Raw genomic sequence first — 18,038 nt, 5'->3', positions numbered from 1 at the left:
GATGTGGCTGGGAGTCGCTCAAGGCTTCATTGCAGTAGGCTTGTACAACAAGACAACAAAGGACATGGAAGTAAACTATACCCAAGGATGTGGCTGGGAGTCGCTCAAGGCTTCATTGCAGTAGGCTTGTACAGCAAGACAACAAAGGACATGGAAGTAAACTATACCAAGGATGTGGCTGGGAGTCGCTCAAGGCTTCATTGCAGTAGGCTTGTACAACAAGACAACAACAGGACATGGAAGTAAACTATACCAAGGATGTGGCTGGGGAGTCGCTCAAGGCTTCATTGCAGTAGGCTTGTACAACAAGACAACAAAGGACATGGAAGTAAACTATACCAAGGATGTGGCTGGGAGTCGCTCAAGGCTTCATTGCAGTAGGCTTGTACAACAAGACAACAAAGGACATGGAAGTAAACTATACCCAAGGATGTGGCTGGGAGTCGCTCAAGGCTTCATTGCAGTAGGCTTGTACAACAAGACACAAGGACATGACAACAAAGGACATGGGGAGTCCTCAAATGCTTTACCAACAAGATATAACCCAAGGATGTGGCTGGGAGTCGCTCAAGGCTTCATTGCAGTAGGCTTGTACAACAAGACAACAAAGGACATGGAAGTAAACTATACCCAAGGATGTGGTGGGAGTCGCTCAAGGCTTCATTGCAGGCTTCATTGCAGTAGGCTTGTACAACAAGACAACAAAGGACATGGAAGTAAACTATACCCAAGGATGTGGCTGGGAGTCGCTCAAGGCTTCATTGCAGTAGGCTTGTACAGCATGACAACAAATGACATCTAAGTAAACTATACCCAAGGATGTGGCTGGGAGTCGCTCCAGTCTTCATTGCAGTAGGCTTGTACAGCATGACAACAAATGACATCTAAGTAAACTATACCCAAGGATATGGCTGGGAGTCGCTCTAGGCTTCGTTGCAGTAGGCTTGTACAGCATGACAACAAATGACATCTAAGTAAATTATACCCAAGGATGTGGCTGGGAGTCGCTCCAGTCTTCATTGCAGTAGTCTTCATTGCAGTAGGCTTGTACAGCATGACAACAAATGACATCTAAGTAAACTATACCCAAGGATATGGCTGGGAGTCGCTCAAGGCTTCATTGCAGTAGGCTTGTACAGCATGACAACAAAGGACATGGAAGTAAATTATACCCAAGGATGTGGCTGGGAGTCGCTCAAGGCTTCATTGCAGTAGGCTTGTACAGCAAGACAACAAAACTACTTCCCATCAACTCCTATTTGAGGAATTCAAGACGGACAAGACAAGGCTCATCATGACCTTGAAAGAGTCGAAAGACGACAGTCGTGGCCAGCAGACGTGCAAGTGTGAACTAGCAGGAAGCGTTCAGCATCTAAGGCAGTCAACGAAGCAGACAGACGGTAGCGACACAAATATAGCCGGGACAACCGCAGTAGGGATTTAGGGTCTAGGAACATGTAAAAACACTCTGGCTGAAGGCTGATGAAGCACAGAGGCGAATGATGGTACTGAAAGAAATACGTAGCAGCGAAAAAGAAAAAAAGGAAGACGAAAGAAGTGGAAGTGAGTGTCTAGGGGCTAAGACAAGGAAGGATATAGTACCGCGAATATTATTCTGGTCAGAAATTGGGAACTATGCTCTGCATCTCTAGTTTTTCATCCGATCTGTGTATGACAGGCACTGGACTGAATGCTGACTGTACTAACCTTGACCAGGGATGAACTTTTCCGGATTTTATTCTAGCCAATCTCAGACTGGACATGGTCATTTTGGTCACCAGAGAAAAGAAGATTATCTTTATCAGACATCATTTCCATGGGGATGAAAGGTGCCGCAAACACAACGACGGACGGATGATTTCTGACAAATAACTGTCAGTCGTCGGGAACGGTGTGGAGGCAGGAAGATGAAGTATGACGCAATGCTGACGAAAAAATGTTGGATGCAGTGGCTTTTCTGCAGTCTGTATGAAGAATGATATTTGCATTGCTTGGCGGACAGCATCAGAAGATCAGCAATGCATTCACAGATGATGGCCAAGGCAGCAGAAAGATCTTCATGCCGGGCGCGGACACCAGCATCCTCGATACTCCAGGGGTTCCGATCACTTACGATCTCTACACCCCTGGACTATCTCATCGTAAAACTGGAGGCAACAGAACAGAACAGGTAATTTAGTCCTTTGATGTACATCAAAAGAACCGAAGTTGGGCGTCGCTCTCTCTGTAGTCTTCAAAGGAAATCTTTGCTGGTCTGTGATTGGTCAAATATTTTCAGCTGAGCTGCCTTCAATTTCACTATGAGATAGTCCAGGGGTGTAGAGATCGTAAGTGATCGGAACCCCTGGAGTATCGAGGATGGGACACCAGTAGCTGGACCCCTACCACCAATGCGCAGTGACTGATCATCATTTGACCCCATCCTAAGAGTGTACCGAGAATGGGGTCGATACACAGGATGTGGGATGACCTCAGTTGAGAACGTCGATAGTGCTACAGCATGCCAACACAGAACTGTATTTATGTTATATATATATGATATGATATTCTACCATTGACAGTGATCTGCTAAAACTCTCAACTCTTTGTTTCGAACTAACACAACCTGAAACACCCTTCCAAATCCAGCCCGTCGATCAAGCTATAAACAACGAGTAATCATACTAATTCAACCAGATGCATAGGAAGATGCGTCAATACTGTTCTCAGACTAATCGTATCAAGGCACCAACGGCGAGTTATTCAGCAAAGGTTTGTCTTTTTATACAAATTATACATTGTGTGAAAAAGCGATAATAGGCCAACAGGAAACAGCGAAAACGACGTCGTGTTCGCATACTTAAATATGCTCTACCGACGACAGAGCATAAACGATACTCAAGATTTGATATCTGTAATTGGTGTTTAATAGTATATATATATATAATGTCTAATTAAGACAAAAAGTAATACTAAACAATTTATTTTGCTTTTGGTACAAGCGCAATCAGTTTTTTCATTCAATATAGAACATATTGCCATGGTTTTTTTGGGGACGCAATTAACTATTTTTGATATTTTTATCTTGAAGCTCAAACTTTTCAGTGGTGGTAATGGTGTAAAGTAAGTAACTTTTATAACTGAAGGAAAATACTAATTCGCATACTCCTGTTTTTGATAGAGCATTTGTCAGCGGTGGAGCATCTTTAAAACATGCGTTGTAAATAAATAAGATAAACGCGATTCTGCAATGAGGACTAGACTTATACGAATAGATAAGAAAATCCATCTCATACAGTGTTGGAAATTTGGCTTTCCGTAACCACTGTTGTCTAACTCCTTTCGTTTGTGACCTGTGATTGGTCAGTTTTGTCCTCTGAACTGCCTTCAGTTTTACCTTGACATAGTCCAGAGGTGAATAGTAACCCTGGTATAACAATAGAAAAATAATAAGTCCTTAATCTTAGCTCAGAAGTTTGCATTTTCAAGAGTATGGAAGAAAACTTTTTTTCTGAAATGATTTTCAAAACAAAATTAAGCTTTAACAAATTCTTGTATAATAAATATTTATTTTATCACAGCCACTTGCTTCTCTTAGCAGTTCAAACCAATTTCATGTATAAAAGTGTAAAAATACATTTCATGAAGCTTTACCTATGACGAATGGGTATTCTAGAAATACATGTCTTTACATATTTGATAATGAATGAAGATACAAATTATTTAAATCCCTTTGATAAGCACAACTTCCTACGTTATTTTTCTCCGTCGAGGCATCAGGAATTCAAATCCAGTTTACTACAGGGGGAAGATCGATCGGTAGAAATAAATTACGATATGATTAATTATTTCCAAAAATAAAAAATGAAAATCGTCGCTTTGTTTTAAAAATAGCACAGTTTAAGTCTCTCTCGTCAAGTATATTTCATATGTTGCATTTCAAACATCTACTCAACCAAACTTAAGGATTTCACGTATCTTGCACTTGTTCATCCAATAGGAATGCTTATCTATATCACGTGTCTTCAGATATTTGCACTTTCAGTCGGTTTCCATGACCAATCACACCTCTGATTAAAGTCACGTGTTAAAACCGTTTATGTTACGACTTTTCTATATATAACTTACTGGTCCAGTAACATAATCGGGTAGCGTAACCAAGCAGAAATGGTATAAAGTTCATTAATCCGTGGTACTTGTGATCATGTGGGGCAACTTTGTAAGTGAACAAATTGTCACGTTCATTGTTGAGCTCAGTGAACTTGTAGTCCTCCGCACAGAACAAGTTCAGTTTATAATGAAGTCTGTCGATTTCATCCTTGATTTCCGGTTGTCTAAGTCGCCGGATACTATGACAGAAGTGCTCAACAGTGTCAAACAAGGCATCATTCTCATGTTTAAGCATATACATCTCCTCCCAGAATGATATGAATTCGTCCATTTTTACAGGACTAGAGTCTCGCGGAGTCCCGTTCCGCGGGAATCTCCGAGATAGGTCTCGCACGCGCCTGTAATGACGGATTGTATCCACTTCAAACGGAAGTAATGAGCCGCCCAAGGTATGAATGAGTTTGATGGAGTCTAAGAATGACTGATGCTTCCGGTTAAACCAGTCGATGTATCGCATCTTAAGTTGATGGAGACGTCCTAGATGTTTGTTCGCCAACAGTTTTAGTCTGTCAAGTTCCATCATTTTCTTTTCGGTGTGAGTAAACACTCGGTTACTGCAAGAAATGAAACAGACATGTTAGAATAGTTCCCATAATGCTTAGCAATTGCTCCTCTGGTATATCCAAGTCTTTGACAACTCGCATACCAAGGGCACCATAAATGATACTAAATACAATATTTGCCATAAGCTAAACTACCAAGTGGTTCAAGTGCAAAATCTGTTTCCATGGATATCAAATTTTATATCTAAGTGGCAGAAAATAATAATTATTTTCGTTATCATGAAAAAAATTCCATGTGAACCTAATACGCTTCTGTAAAATGATGTTTCATATTTTTTTTAATTACTGCTAACCAAATCTTTATTTTTCCTTTTTTATGCAGTCTGACCTGCTGTGGGAAAAGAGTATGGAGTGACTTTATAATATTTTGCTATCGCATACTAATAGGTGTCTGATGTATTACGTAGGCCTACATGTATTGATTTTTGTTTTATTTTTTTCTAAAAAGATTTTTGATATAATATTTCCAAAAAGAAAACCTCAGAAGTCTTTTAAACCTAGTTATGAAAAACGTGTCTAAGTTTCGATAAAAAAAATCATATATTTCAAATTGTGTGCTTCGCCAGCACAAACTTCGTCTTTTCGGTAAGAGCACTTGTCGTTACAGCTTTAGATGAGATATTACCTAAGGCAGGTGGCACTGGCAATATAAACCCTGGGATTAAAGCAGAGAGACCTGATCAATCTTAAAACAAATACAACATAATCTCAGTCGGAGATATGTAAACAATTAATACTGGGAAACATATTCCGTTATCGAGTAATGTAAATACAGAAAACACTCTCCGAAATTTTACTTGTCAAAATACATTGCTAAACAAATACATAAAGTAATCTTGTTCAAACTGCCGAATTTGATTTACTTTCTCGATTGGGTTGACTAGAAACACCAAATATCGATGGAATACGATGTAAAAATATTCTAGTGTATTATTTGTCGAAGTTTACCTATGATATCTAACTTTTTAAGCCTTTGTTGTTACCTGTTCCACAGGTATATAACATGACTGTTTACTCTCAGAACTTTCCTTCTCATCTAGTACTTCAGTTTTGTTTATTAGACCACTTAGAAATCATGCCGACAGTTTTTACTAAACAAATCTTTCAATGTGGCGCAGTATTAAACAAACAAAAACAATTCACCTAGATAAAAATATTCCTAAAGAATCCATGTATGGACAAAGACCGTTCTAAACAGCCATGATTTGCTAATCATCATTTTCCTGTCTGTCGATAACTGCGACCACTTTTATGCTTGAAAGATATGGGGGGAGCAAATAAAAATTGTTTCAAAAGAAAAAAGATTGCAATAATTTAACACTGTAATTAAAATGCAACATGAACCTAACTGAAAAATTATAATAGTGCCATATGCAGTTGTTCCGAGAGACTAAACTTTTTAGCGTTATGATGAAATCAACAACGCGTCAATTGACATCTCAAATAATTTGATTTTCAACATACATTTTATCTAAAATTTACTTTCAGATAGAGTTCTCCGATGTCGCGTTAGATACGACTCTCACACGGGGTTCACGATAGTGTCCTTTCATATACGCGAAAAATTTCAGAAAAAAAATGGGAAAATAAAAAAAAAAAAAAAAAAAAAACCTTCAAATTCTTTTGTTGCTATACGTGACAAATCCGGAAACAGGTCACCAGAAAAAAAGCATACAGAAAAAAAGGTTTTTAGAATTAAGTTCCGTCATACAAGATGAGTTTGGTTTGTCCTACTTACTGATAATCTCTGTATGTTAACTCCATGACTTGCATACTGGTCCAAAATAATTATATTGTAAAGTTCACCCTCCTCGTCATATAGTACACCCCTCTCACGAACGCGAGACTTATTCCAACGGGGCGCGTCTTCACCACACTAACCCTCAGATTGGAATGGTCAACAACTCAGATGTGTCTGAAATACAAAAAGAAGGCATATGTCGGTAATTATTTTCCTTAAAGCTAAAACCAACGAACATTAAAATTGTGCGGTACTAATAGGTGAATGGTTCACCTTAAAACGATAAATATATTTGAGGTTGAGCTCAACCGCTTATTCTTCGTCTTTTCAAAAAATAGCAAAATTTAGAAAAATACGAGATATTTCTCTTGCTCTAAAAATCACCGGAACCTTTTATAAGTTGTTTTCTTTAATGCTAAAACATTAACCTGAACGAAGATTAAAGTTGTGCGGAATTTAAGGGATTCACCTTAAATACCATCAATGATTATCAACAAGCTTGAGGTGTAATATTATCTACCTAAATGGAGACATTGAGTCGCTTAGATAGGTAATTAAGCATGTCCTTGATGTTATACAACAGTTAATAATATGTTTAATGCCCATTACTGAATTCGATCATGCATGAGAAAGTCATTTCTTAGTGTTTAGATTTCGGTTTGGTTAACAAACCACAGTATTCGTAGTTGAAATTTAAATCGCCTTACCTGTCATTTGAAAGCAAAATTGTCATTAGATTAGATTATTGATAAACATATTCAATTAGAGGGTTGGTTTTTTGGGATTATGCAGTATGTATGATTACTGAGAGTACATTTGGCTACTGGTTTATCACATGATCTGCTTTGTTAACGATAATCGTATCACGTGATTCTTAACTCATTCACCCTGAAAAATACTTGAAATCTTCCAGTTATAAATTTGGAATAGTTCATTATAAAGGTGTGAATTTGTTGTCCCCGCCTAAAGTGATTTGATAGGAGGACTTTCACCTAGAATTGATGATATATACTATTCAACCCCCCCCAACCACCACCACCACCACCACCACCCCCCCCCCCCCCCCCCCCCCCCCCCCCCCCCAACCACCACCACGTTGTGTTTCAGGAGTTTCTTGTTCAAGCTAAATTTTGTTGTCAGTGTGTAATATTATAATTAATATGATGTAGTGAGGTGTAGGCGACATTCGGGTGAAATCAACAGGATTTGGAAGGGTAAAGCTGACGTTGTCTGAGAGGACAAGTACATATGTCAGTTTAGTTAAGGTTAATGTTTCAAACCATTAACTGCAATGTGTGATGAAGCGTGATTAAGAAATACTATGTTGTATGTTGAATTGTCTCCTCTTATGTGAGGGCAGTGAATGAAATTAGTCTGGGCTTGAAAAGGCCTTATTAAATGTAATGGGTTTTTTTTATCATATTTGTTGATTTATGTTTTTCTGTGTATATTGTTCAATTAAGAGCTTACGTCATAGTTATGTAACAGTGTAGTTATTAGTTAGCATAAAACAATATTGATTATCGATTTTGATCAACTTCAAAAAAACTTATTCCACGCCAGAGGTAACAAAAACATTACTACAGACTTTATCCCAACACGTCTAGATCTGTTCCCATAAACCACATTGGTCGTTCAGAGAAAATGTCATGGCACGCTACTAACGTTAGCTATTTATCACTGGAGACAGCGGGTATGTATAAGATAAATTCCATTTTCGTGTGAGATTCACACTGATCCCAAACTGTGCCGTGTATCTCTGTCAATAAGGATACATTACTGGATAGTGTTAAATTGACATTAACCCGGAACCATCCGCCGACGTCGTCAAACGAATCAATCTGGAAACCCTTTAAAGAAAATATATTCCCTCATAATGGCTTTATAAAACCACAGGTACCCAAACCAATACATCTAATGTACTACAATTTAATTTTTATTTTACCAAAGAAGCATTTGATACAAGTGGATTATTTCTACAGTAAAATAAAAAATGTTAAAATAAACAAAATGCAATTTTCTTCTCCGTTACAGCAAGACTTGAAAGTGATTTCAACAGTCATAAACACTCTTAGAATGAAGTTTTAAAGTTCACGAAATGTTAAGAATAGTCGTATGGGCACGGACACAGTATGTATTATTTGTTTATCCCCAATCGAATAAAGTGCATGACAAACTCATTTGATTGCAATACGAAGCATTGATCAGATAAAAAGACGATATATTATTTCATTGAAAACGTGTAAAAAGTATTTATGATTTATTAAAAGTGTGATGTGCGATATTGAACTACATTGACGTCAAAATACCCTTATATAGAACCATAATACATTCTTCAACCAGTTGGATCAAGATTTTGGTGCAATGTTATGTTTTTGGTCTTTATGTGGAACAAAGTATTACGATAACCGTATCTACTAAAGTTTCGTACAAGGCCCTGTTATTTAGTTACACTTCAAACAGTATTAGAAAAGTTCAACTCAAGTGCTTATTTTCACATTTTGTAACACATAGTGAAATGCAGATAATAAAAATTGTTTCTCTTTTTCACATCATGACAAGAACCTTTTTAATTTGTAGACCATGTGCCTTTAATTTACATGTGTATTACCCTTTACCACATGAAAGTTCCATATATCACACTTTCTTCTGCATAACCATACACAAATCTACATAAGTATTCGCCTCTGTATTATCCACTAAGAAGTCGGCAGTTTAAATGACCCTAATACACAGGTGCTGTATTGGTGATCACACAAAGCATCGCCTACTACTCCAGTTCTCAAGTGCGCATAATACATAGGTGTGAAGTATCTTGTAATGAATGATGTTTAATTTATCACGTTTAACGTTTGACTTCACTGCACCTGATGGTCCGTCTCAACCAATAGTGAGTTGTTGTTCAGGCGTATTTCTTCTGTATAGATAAACTACGTTAAATGTTCTGATCTTGATCTTTGTTATCAACAAGTTACTACAGATAACACGAGATCCCCTTATGTTTGCTAGTTTTAAAGCATTTCCAGATGAGAATTAAGGCTGCTTACATTAAAACGAATTAAACTGCAGTTTCATGTATTCATGTTTCGGTACTTTTTTCCATTCTCTATTTTTCGCTTGAATTGTCCTCTTGATATGACTGCGATATCTAACCTGCAATTTTCATCAATCAACATTTACGCTGTGGAATCTCCCAAAACATACCATATTTTTCTAATATGGTGCTTTATCTACATTATGTGTTTTGTTGTTTCAGCGTTTCTTCTCTCTATTTCCGTTAATCAATACCTCATCGAATATAGAATATTTATCGATATTGTTTTCTGGTGTTGATATAACAATGGTTCTGATGTAGGATCCACTGTGGAATTTTAGACTCTGGTGATTATGTTCCATAGTTTCCTTCCTTTCCCTTCATTGCAGATTTTGGATTGTTGCAGACGTCTTGCATTACTGGAAAACGGCATCTTATCCGGCACTATCTCTGGATACTCTTGATATCAGTTAGCCTTTCCAAATTCTTTCCAAATTGATTTTCATTCCTGTCTGTCGTCGACACAGGGGACACTTTCTAATCTTCGTTTAACAATATAAGGTCTTGTATTGTTCATCGAGTTTTGCGATGGTCTCTTACCAGTGTATTTAGTCCTCGTTGTATAGATGTTCGTAAGAGGTATGATTTCACTGAATTTGTAGCTCGTTCTCTTCTCTCCCATAGATTAATCGCAGGCGGTGGTGATGGAGGCGTTGGACTTGGAATAATGGCGCTATTCCTTACTGCTAAAACGTTTTGTTTAACAGTCCGTTTGAGATTCGATGTATAAAATAATTTGGATTATGACTACTGATGCTGAAATTGACAATATCCAATTACTACATAAACATTTACTAATACGATTACTTGGAAAGATAGAACCAGATTCTTCAGCAAGGTTCATCTTCCCTATGTCTCCACTGACACCTTTGGTTTTGATTTCAACGTTTGTTCCTGTAGGGAAGAGTCTGAATTGTTCCCAGGGGATTCACAACAAAACAATCCAGCACTAGATATTTGAATTGTAGGGATCTTACTCTGTCAAAATGGAAAATTAACGATTGGCTTTAGAGGTTGATAGACATGTTCGGCAAGTCAATGTTCTCAGTCAATTTGTGTTTTTTTAACATGTGTTTTATTGGGGTTTTTTTTCACAAACAATGTGTTAGTACTACATATGATTAAAATAATGTTTCGTGGAATTTAGTTTTGAGCAAATCGGTCCAGCTTAATTGGCTAAAAGTCAGCATAAACGCCAATCTACTGATGTTTTAAGTAATAAATGTAAAGGAATCAAACTCTGTCTATTTAATGTACGAAACGAGAACATTAACTCAATCCCTGGAATTTCATAATGGACTAAATTAGTCTTTGATTCAGTAGAACTTAAATGTGTCTTCAGGGCTGAAAAGGTTTTGAGTTTTTCAGTGAAATCAATTATCTAAACAACGGCAAATATACATTTATTTATTAACATAGCCAATGTGTTTAGCAGGATGAGGCAACACAATGTAATACATATGTATTCGATTTATGTAGAGAACACAAGATTATAAAACTTTCTCTAACCTGGACTAACTACGTTTTAGAAATGTCTTGTATGCAAATAACTACATCATGAAAGGTAACAACATTCATAGCTTAATAAATTACGTGAGTTTACATAGCACATCGCCGGGGCAAGAGCAAATATTGAAATATGAACGATATGATCAGTTAAATCGTAAAGTCGTCACCTTGTCAATCAAATCACCGATAGAAATGACGTAACAACTCACCTGTATATGTATATCTACCTGAAATTGTAATTATGTCTCGCAACTCGTCTTATCAAACGATTGCAGTTCTTTGAAAATTGCATTCATTTGTCAAAAGTATCTTATACTCATTGAAAGGCTGACTGGAACTGTCTTTTATCGACACTAATCGTCTCAATCTTAGTCATTTTAAAATGTCATTTACACCTGTCGACAGCTAAAATTGTGGATCTGCCAGAATGTCCCTTTCAGTCTGTAAATAGACTCAATATACTCAGTGAGGGTATACATGTATGTGTAATAATGGCATATCGTATGTCTAACAAGGTTTTTAAAATGGTAAAAACAAAACAACTTCCTTCTCATACCTGGAGCGTTATTGGTGCAGGTGTCCTGCTTGTTACACGATTTGGTTAAATGCATATTTCTAATAAGTGAAGCGTACATCGAGGAGGAAGCGCAGGAGGAATATCAACATTTCTTATCATCATTAAAGAATTTCTAACTTAAAATTTGACACCATACGGATATACCGCAGTCTCCCAATACATGCACTTTGTTTAGAAGACACCCACGCACGCAGCGTAATGCATACCGGTGGAGGCTGTCCCTAGATGACCTTAGCTGTTTACTTAGTATTATACTATATGACTTAAATCCCAACCAATCAACCTTAAATTCTATTAGGATTTTTTTTACGGGGAGTTTCAGGTTTATAAATTTCTTAAAGTTAAGGAATGTCCATTAAACTTGTGCCAGCAGGACAAGCATAGTTAGCGGCAAAGGGGGGCTTTATAGTATTCCACTTTCAAAATAAAATACTCTAATATAATGTTATTGAATTTTTATTACATAAATTACTGTATGACAAAGGTTGAGTCTATTATATCCATAGGTAGATAAAAATGATAAAGAGTTATTACTCACGTAATATACAGACTTTAAATACTTACCTTTACTGTTCCATACTATAAAAGGCACATTTCTCTAAACTAGTTTACATGACCTACTTCAAGACTGAACACACGTATGTTCATACTCGGCTTTAACTTAAATTCTTGTAAAATAAATATTAGAAACTTAACTATGAGGATTTATTTGACGTTGGCTTAAAAATATTCGTGACTGGGATTCTTCAAACACATGTTTATTAAAGAAAAGCATTTAATATTCCGAATGTACTCGACTAGGGGAAAAGGAAGACTTTTGACAGAAACGACAAATATGTCAAATGAAACCTTTCACATCAACATTAAGCCAACCAGTTGCCTTTTGAGTTGGCTACTTTGGTCTGTATTCATCAGAAGCCCTGGGTTTTTTTTCTCTAAGGCGAACGCTCGACAGAAAGTCAAAGAAGCGTGATGACGTGACTAATAGTACTGCTGTGACCAATCAGATCAATGGTACAACATTAGCAATTTGTATGCCTTACCTGGAGCGACATGCGACATTGTTTCAAAAGTCAATATCTTCAAAGGAGTCATGTCTTCTTAACGTTGGTTGGTTGAATTAGTAAGAACACCCTCGAGGATATGCGGCGTGATAATGAGTGTTTTTGGGAGACTGCAGTATGTTCGTATCTGTAATAGTGGAACTATTGTCCTTTCCCTTTAATAGTGTTATTTCACTGAAGCGTGGCGCCATGGACTCAGAACAAGCACACTCCACTCAGTCACACTGACAAGAGACACATGTTGATAGTGATCTATGGTACTTTCCTGCTATATACGCTGCCCCTAAATGTGTACAAGAGCGGGCTAATTCGGATTATTTTACAGATTATAATCGATGAAAATACTCTTTAATAAACAATACTAATACAACGAATGTATAGTTATAATATAACTTACATCATGAAACAAGATTATCCCCTGTATAAAGTGTAACTTATCAAAAGACTTGGGCTAGCTAGAACGCGGGATTTAAAGGCCTACTAAACGACTTAAACGGAAAGGTCAGATAAATATTTAGTATAACATTAAATTTCCTAATAGTTCAATGGAGCGGATGTCGAGTTTTAACAATTAGAAACCACATGTCGTTCTTACCTTCATTCTTGAACCCTATCTCACTATCTGACGGGCGATTTTTTTTACTTTAAACATTGACGTCACAGGATAATTATCCCATCGCGACATCTAGCATGATATATATATACTATTTATACATCTCGTGTTTCACCAACGGAGAAAGTTTCAATGTAAAACCTTCATATCATTCTTTTTATAGAAAATATTCGAAGGTTGTCTTTTTTGATGACCTTCCAAGAAATTTTGATATAAGATAAGCCAGGTCACATTCGTGGTTTCTGGTATTCCATTAGTGTTTATCACAGCAGCAAAGTGGTAAAGATGTCTGACATTTTATTTGATGGTCTTAAAAGTTTCATCACATACGCTGCGTTGGTCAAGAGATATAGATGTCTATAGGGGGAAGGCTGTGGGCTCTGTCCTCTTGCCGAGACACGCCACAGACCATAAAAGTGTAAAAATGTCTGCTCCTGATTAGCATTCAACATAAAGAGAGTGTGACAGCTGATTCTGTCGGTATAATGTAACAGAGTCGGGTGTGTTGTTCGGTGTCTTTGGCAGTATGTTTCAGTAAGATAGCGCTATAAAATGGAGAAGAGTTTAACCGTTACAGAGATATACAACGTAATCATACCACAGTCTCCCAAAAACAAACAAGCAAGCACACGCGTTAATAGGACTACATCATATTCAACCCACCAACAAACCTACCTAAAACATGTCTTTCAAAATTCCCAATCGCAAAGCAGAATAAAAAAATGCCTAAATATAGTATTGGAATTCAAATATATTTGATTCGAAATGGAATAATCTAAAACTAAAAACATAGAAGAACTACTTCGAGCTTTAAATGTGGACTATGAAGAATCCAAATGGTACTGAATTATTGTTGTACGATAGAAAATCTAGGTCTAAATGTCGTTGCATGATTTCCACGTCGTCCGGTTAAAAATAAAGAAGCACTTCTCGCTCGATTTTTTTCAGTGAATATATGGATAGTTTTTGTCGCTTGTGCATGCAAGTATGAATACAAACCTCCCGTTCAATCCTCGTATACGGAACAGAATCTGAATAAAACACGTTTATTGTGGATTTATCACATGGCGAGGGTTTATAGACGGCGGGGTTGCTGTTGTTCGAGGGATCTGAGATTAAAGTCTGGGATCTTCTCTAGTCATATATAACCCATTACGTCTGGAGCAACACTCCCTCACGTAAAAACCCAGGCCAGGTAAGTATCGCCGTACCACATACATATTTATTATATACTTCAATGCCAGTTAAACTGCTTCAGAACACACTAATGGTAAATTAAGAAATGCCCAGCCAGGCGTATTACATATTTTATGTGACATTACACATTTTATTCGATCTCAAACTTGGGCGCCTCGTTGAAAACATATAATAAACATATTGGGATTTTTGTATCATTTGAGAAAAAGAAATGTAAATGAAGAAAAGAAAGTACTCAATCCTTTCCAGAACCCTTACAGGTAAGCAAACTATGGAATTTCTAGTATCGTTAACTGGGTGACATAGACCATACTTTTGTATTAGTTCTAAGTATTCTGCAGTTCTTTTAGCATTTTTTTGCTAAGACTTAGATATGATATAGCAATTTTTTTTTCTTAAGACCTAGACATGTAAGAAAATTGAGAGAATTTCAGAATGGGTTGAACTCGAGTCCAAGCACAGGCATTTGACTCTATAGACATTTTTCTCTCTCTATATATATATATATATATATGTAATACCGTGTCCTTGATACAACTATCGAAAGACAGAGAGAGAAACGTGTAAAGCAAAAAAAAACCAACAAACAAACAACAAGAACAAAACCAGAGCCACAAGACTCTGAAGCTGAAGAAAGTCACTGCAATTGAACAGTGTTCATGAGGGAGTAACTATAAATTGCGGATGATAGTAATCAGATTATTATTTGGTATAACGCTACAAAGGACGGCTATATTATAAGTTGTATTCTTTGGTAACCATTCTCTATAGTACATGGACATACCTCGTTGATAAGATTACAAAAGCTTTATTCCAGTACACAACCGAAGATAATGTTATGTATATACTACATTAGAACATTATAAAATACTATTTTTCAGAATCCTTAAAACCGTTCACTTCAGTATATAAGAGTAGCAAAGGAGGCCATATCGTTATCAGAAGTTTGAGATATAAACATGACAGTCAAACCACAGGCGTTTGGATCTATAGACACTTTTCTCCCTATATATATATAAATGTAACACTATCTCTTAAACACAGCATTACAATACATACATATAAAGGTAAAATGCATATAGAGTCAAACGCCTGTGGTTTAACTGCGCTGGATAAAAAAGATATCTTCTCCGATTATATGAATCCAACAACCAAAAGGCCCAGAAAATATCTTGCGTTCTCATTCTCACGAAAGATATTCAAGAGATGGGCATATATGTATCATATCAATTACATCCACGTGATAATGGTTAGTTTGTGTTATCAAAACTAAGGGTAACCGTAGGAAAGAAGAGGTTTATTTCACGAGGTTTCTAAGAAAATGTTTCTGAATTAAGTACATGTATAGATGTAAATCTTAACATTGTGTTCGTTTTAACGTGACTATCCTAATAAAATCATATTTAACTCATACAATGTATTGGATATATGAAATTGAAAACGGGAATCGACAAGTTTGACATCTGAATTTAAATACAAATATATAAAGATAAAAGTCAACTTACCTAAAACCATTATACATCCCCAATATTTCGACAGGAATAGAATATGGACTCCATCTTGTTTAAATCCATGTGGTGATGTGTATTCTGTCCCCGGGGGTCGGGGGAAAGTGTATGTCTCTCTCTTTGTTGACAGTTACCATGCGTCAGTCGGCGGGATAAGGTGCGACTACCAACCAACTACCTGTATATGTATACATACAACTGTACACAAAGCAGGCGACTAATTCGATTTTCACATTCACATACAGTTATTTACACAAGATTATACACAGAAAATAATTCCCAACAGATCAGTACTTTGTCGCCTCTTTAAGTGAATAATCGAAATGACCCCATACGGTTAAATAGTCTAGAAGTACTGATTTATTAATTCATATTTTTTACATACATTTGATTTATTTGACTACGTGAAATGGTATTAAAGCCGTGTAAACATTGATAAAGCGAAGACAGGAAATTAAAATGTCGAATGCGTTCCATTGTTGAATGTGTTGTACTTTAAAAGTAATCAACCCTCTAATATGCCATACACATATAAATAGGTATTGGACGTACCTCATAGATTTCTCCTCAGGAATAAATATCTGTGTTCAGTTGATACCGTTTTACACACCATAATCACACTGACTGGTTCCTTGTTTACTGGCGGAGAAACGTTTGACAACCGCTTTATTACTTCATCAAAGACCCGTGGCAAATACATATATCAATAACTTTTACAATCAATTATTTCTATTCACTTTAAATGGTGTTTATTCTGGAATATCCACACCGTATTAGAGAAATACATAAAAAGAATTTTTAAGCACCCGCTTGTGAATTTGGTTCCCAAGAAGAATTTTCCAGAAACATCATAAACGAATTCACCGAAACGCAAAGATGACGGTCCCTTTAGAAATCCACGTATATTCCATAGCAACATACACACAACTTACTTGGTTCTAATGCATCTTAAATGTTTATTGAATTATTTCACTTTGGTTGTCGACCCGATGTTGTACCCATCCTCTCGTAACCATTGTCAATACGGACGATTGTAATTCACAACCGCTGTAGCAATGTCAGTTTCTAAAAGGGTGGTTCTCAAATGTCAATTCACAATATCCCGATCTTAATTGATTGTAACGACTGTATCGTGTTCCTACACAAGTAGACTCGAATTAAACTGTTGACATAAAGGCTACCTTCTACAACGTTGATCGTTGATACGTTTTCTCTTTTATAAACTGTGACGTTTTAAAGCCCCGCCGATCGCGGTGTCAGTCGTGGGCTAATCGGACAGGTAAAAGCTTCACAGGTGTGACCAAAACGGGACATCTGAATAATCGTTGACTTTGGTTTCAATAAGTAATCGATACCGTATGATAATTTCTAGTATACATTCGTATCAATATTGTGTTTTAGTATTGAACGCCACTTTCTAGTATAATTGTATTATTGGGTCGGCCTTCAGCCGCCGAAGGACAGTAGAACACATCACAGGGGCTTGACACAATTCCAAATCCACAATACACAAAACATTTTGTAATATTGGTTATTTCGACCTTGAGGACAGGTTTAAACCTAATTTCCATCTCGGGTGTCCGGTTTGTAGAATACCTGGTAGTCGAGATCCGGGTCCTGAATAATTGCATGAAAGTTGAATATTGAATAGTCGTGTTGACTTTTGGTGTTATAATTATGCATAAAATCACATATTTATTGAATTTATCTTCACTCAACGTGGTGTACAGTATAAACAACCATTATCAATTATTGAATTAAACGCTACCTGTCTACGCTTATTAAATATTTACTTGTATATTTTATGTATATAAATTCCAGGCCGACAGTCGATATGTATTCTATTTATATACCTAGTCACGTCTGACCTAATCTTAAACTCGGGTTTCCCTTTCATACAAATAGTATATATTTCCTCCATAGTGCAGATTACAACATCGCATTACAATACTGTTAACATACATAAAGAAAAAATATGCAAAATCATAATCATGATGATAATGTATTGCCAAACAATATGCTC

General features: G+C 36.6%; 1 protein-coding gene across 3 annotated transcripts; it reads right to left on the bottom strand.

Moving 5' to 3' along the window:
• Window positions 1–3,528: 3,528 nt before the first annotated feature.
• LOC138327613 (uncharacterized) lies at window positions 3,529–17,518 on the bottom strand. Of its 3 annotated transcripts, XM_069273858.1 has the most exons (5): window positions 16,948–17,518; window positions 16,568–16,654; window positions 16,013–16,193; window positions 6,451–6,627; window positions 3,529–4,703 (listed from the first exon to the last, which is right to left on the bottom strand). In XM_069273858.1, exons 4-5 carry the CDS (start codon window positions 6,483–6,485, stop codon window positions 4,082–4,084), a joined length of 657 nt encoding a protein of 218 aa, XP_069129959.1. In that variant the 5' UTR covers window positions 6,486–6,627; window positions 16,013–16,193; window positions 16,568–16,654; window positions 16,948–17,518; the 3' UTR covers window positions 3,529–4,081. The 3 variants fall into 3 exon arrangements, with proteins under 3 accessions (XP_069129959.1, XP_069129958.1, XP_069129960.1); XM_069273857.1 differs by having other exon boundaries at window positions 16,568–17,518; XM_069273859.1 differs by lacking the exons at window positions 16,013–16,193; window positions 16,568–16,654; window positions 16,948–17,518 and adding an exon at window positions 12,677–12,948.
• Window positions 17,519–18,038: the final 520 nt, after the last annotated feature.

The sequence above is a fragment of the Argopecten irradians genome, chromosome 7 (genome assembly GCF_041381155.1).
Source record: "Argopecten irradians isolate NY chromosome 7, Ai_NY, whole genome shotgun sequence".
NCBI lineage: Eukaryota > Metazoa > Mollusca > Bivalvia > Pectinida > Pectinidae > Argopecten > Argopecten irradians.
The sequence above is the reverse complement of the archived record's forward strand: the minus strand, read 5'-3'. Positions and strand labels throughout refer to the sequence as shown.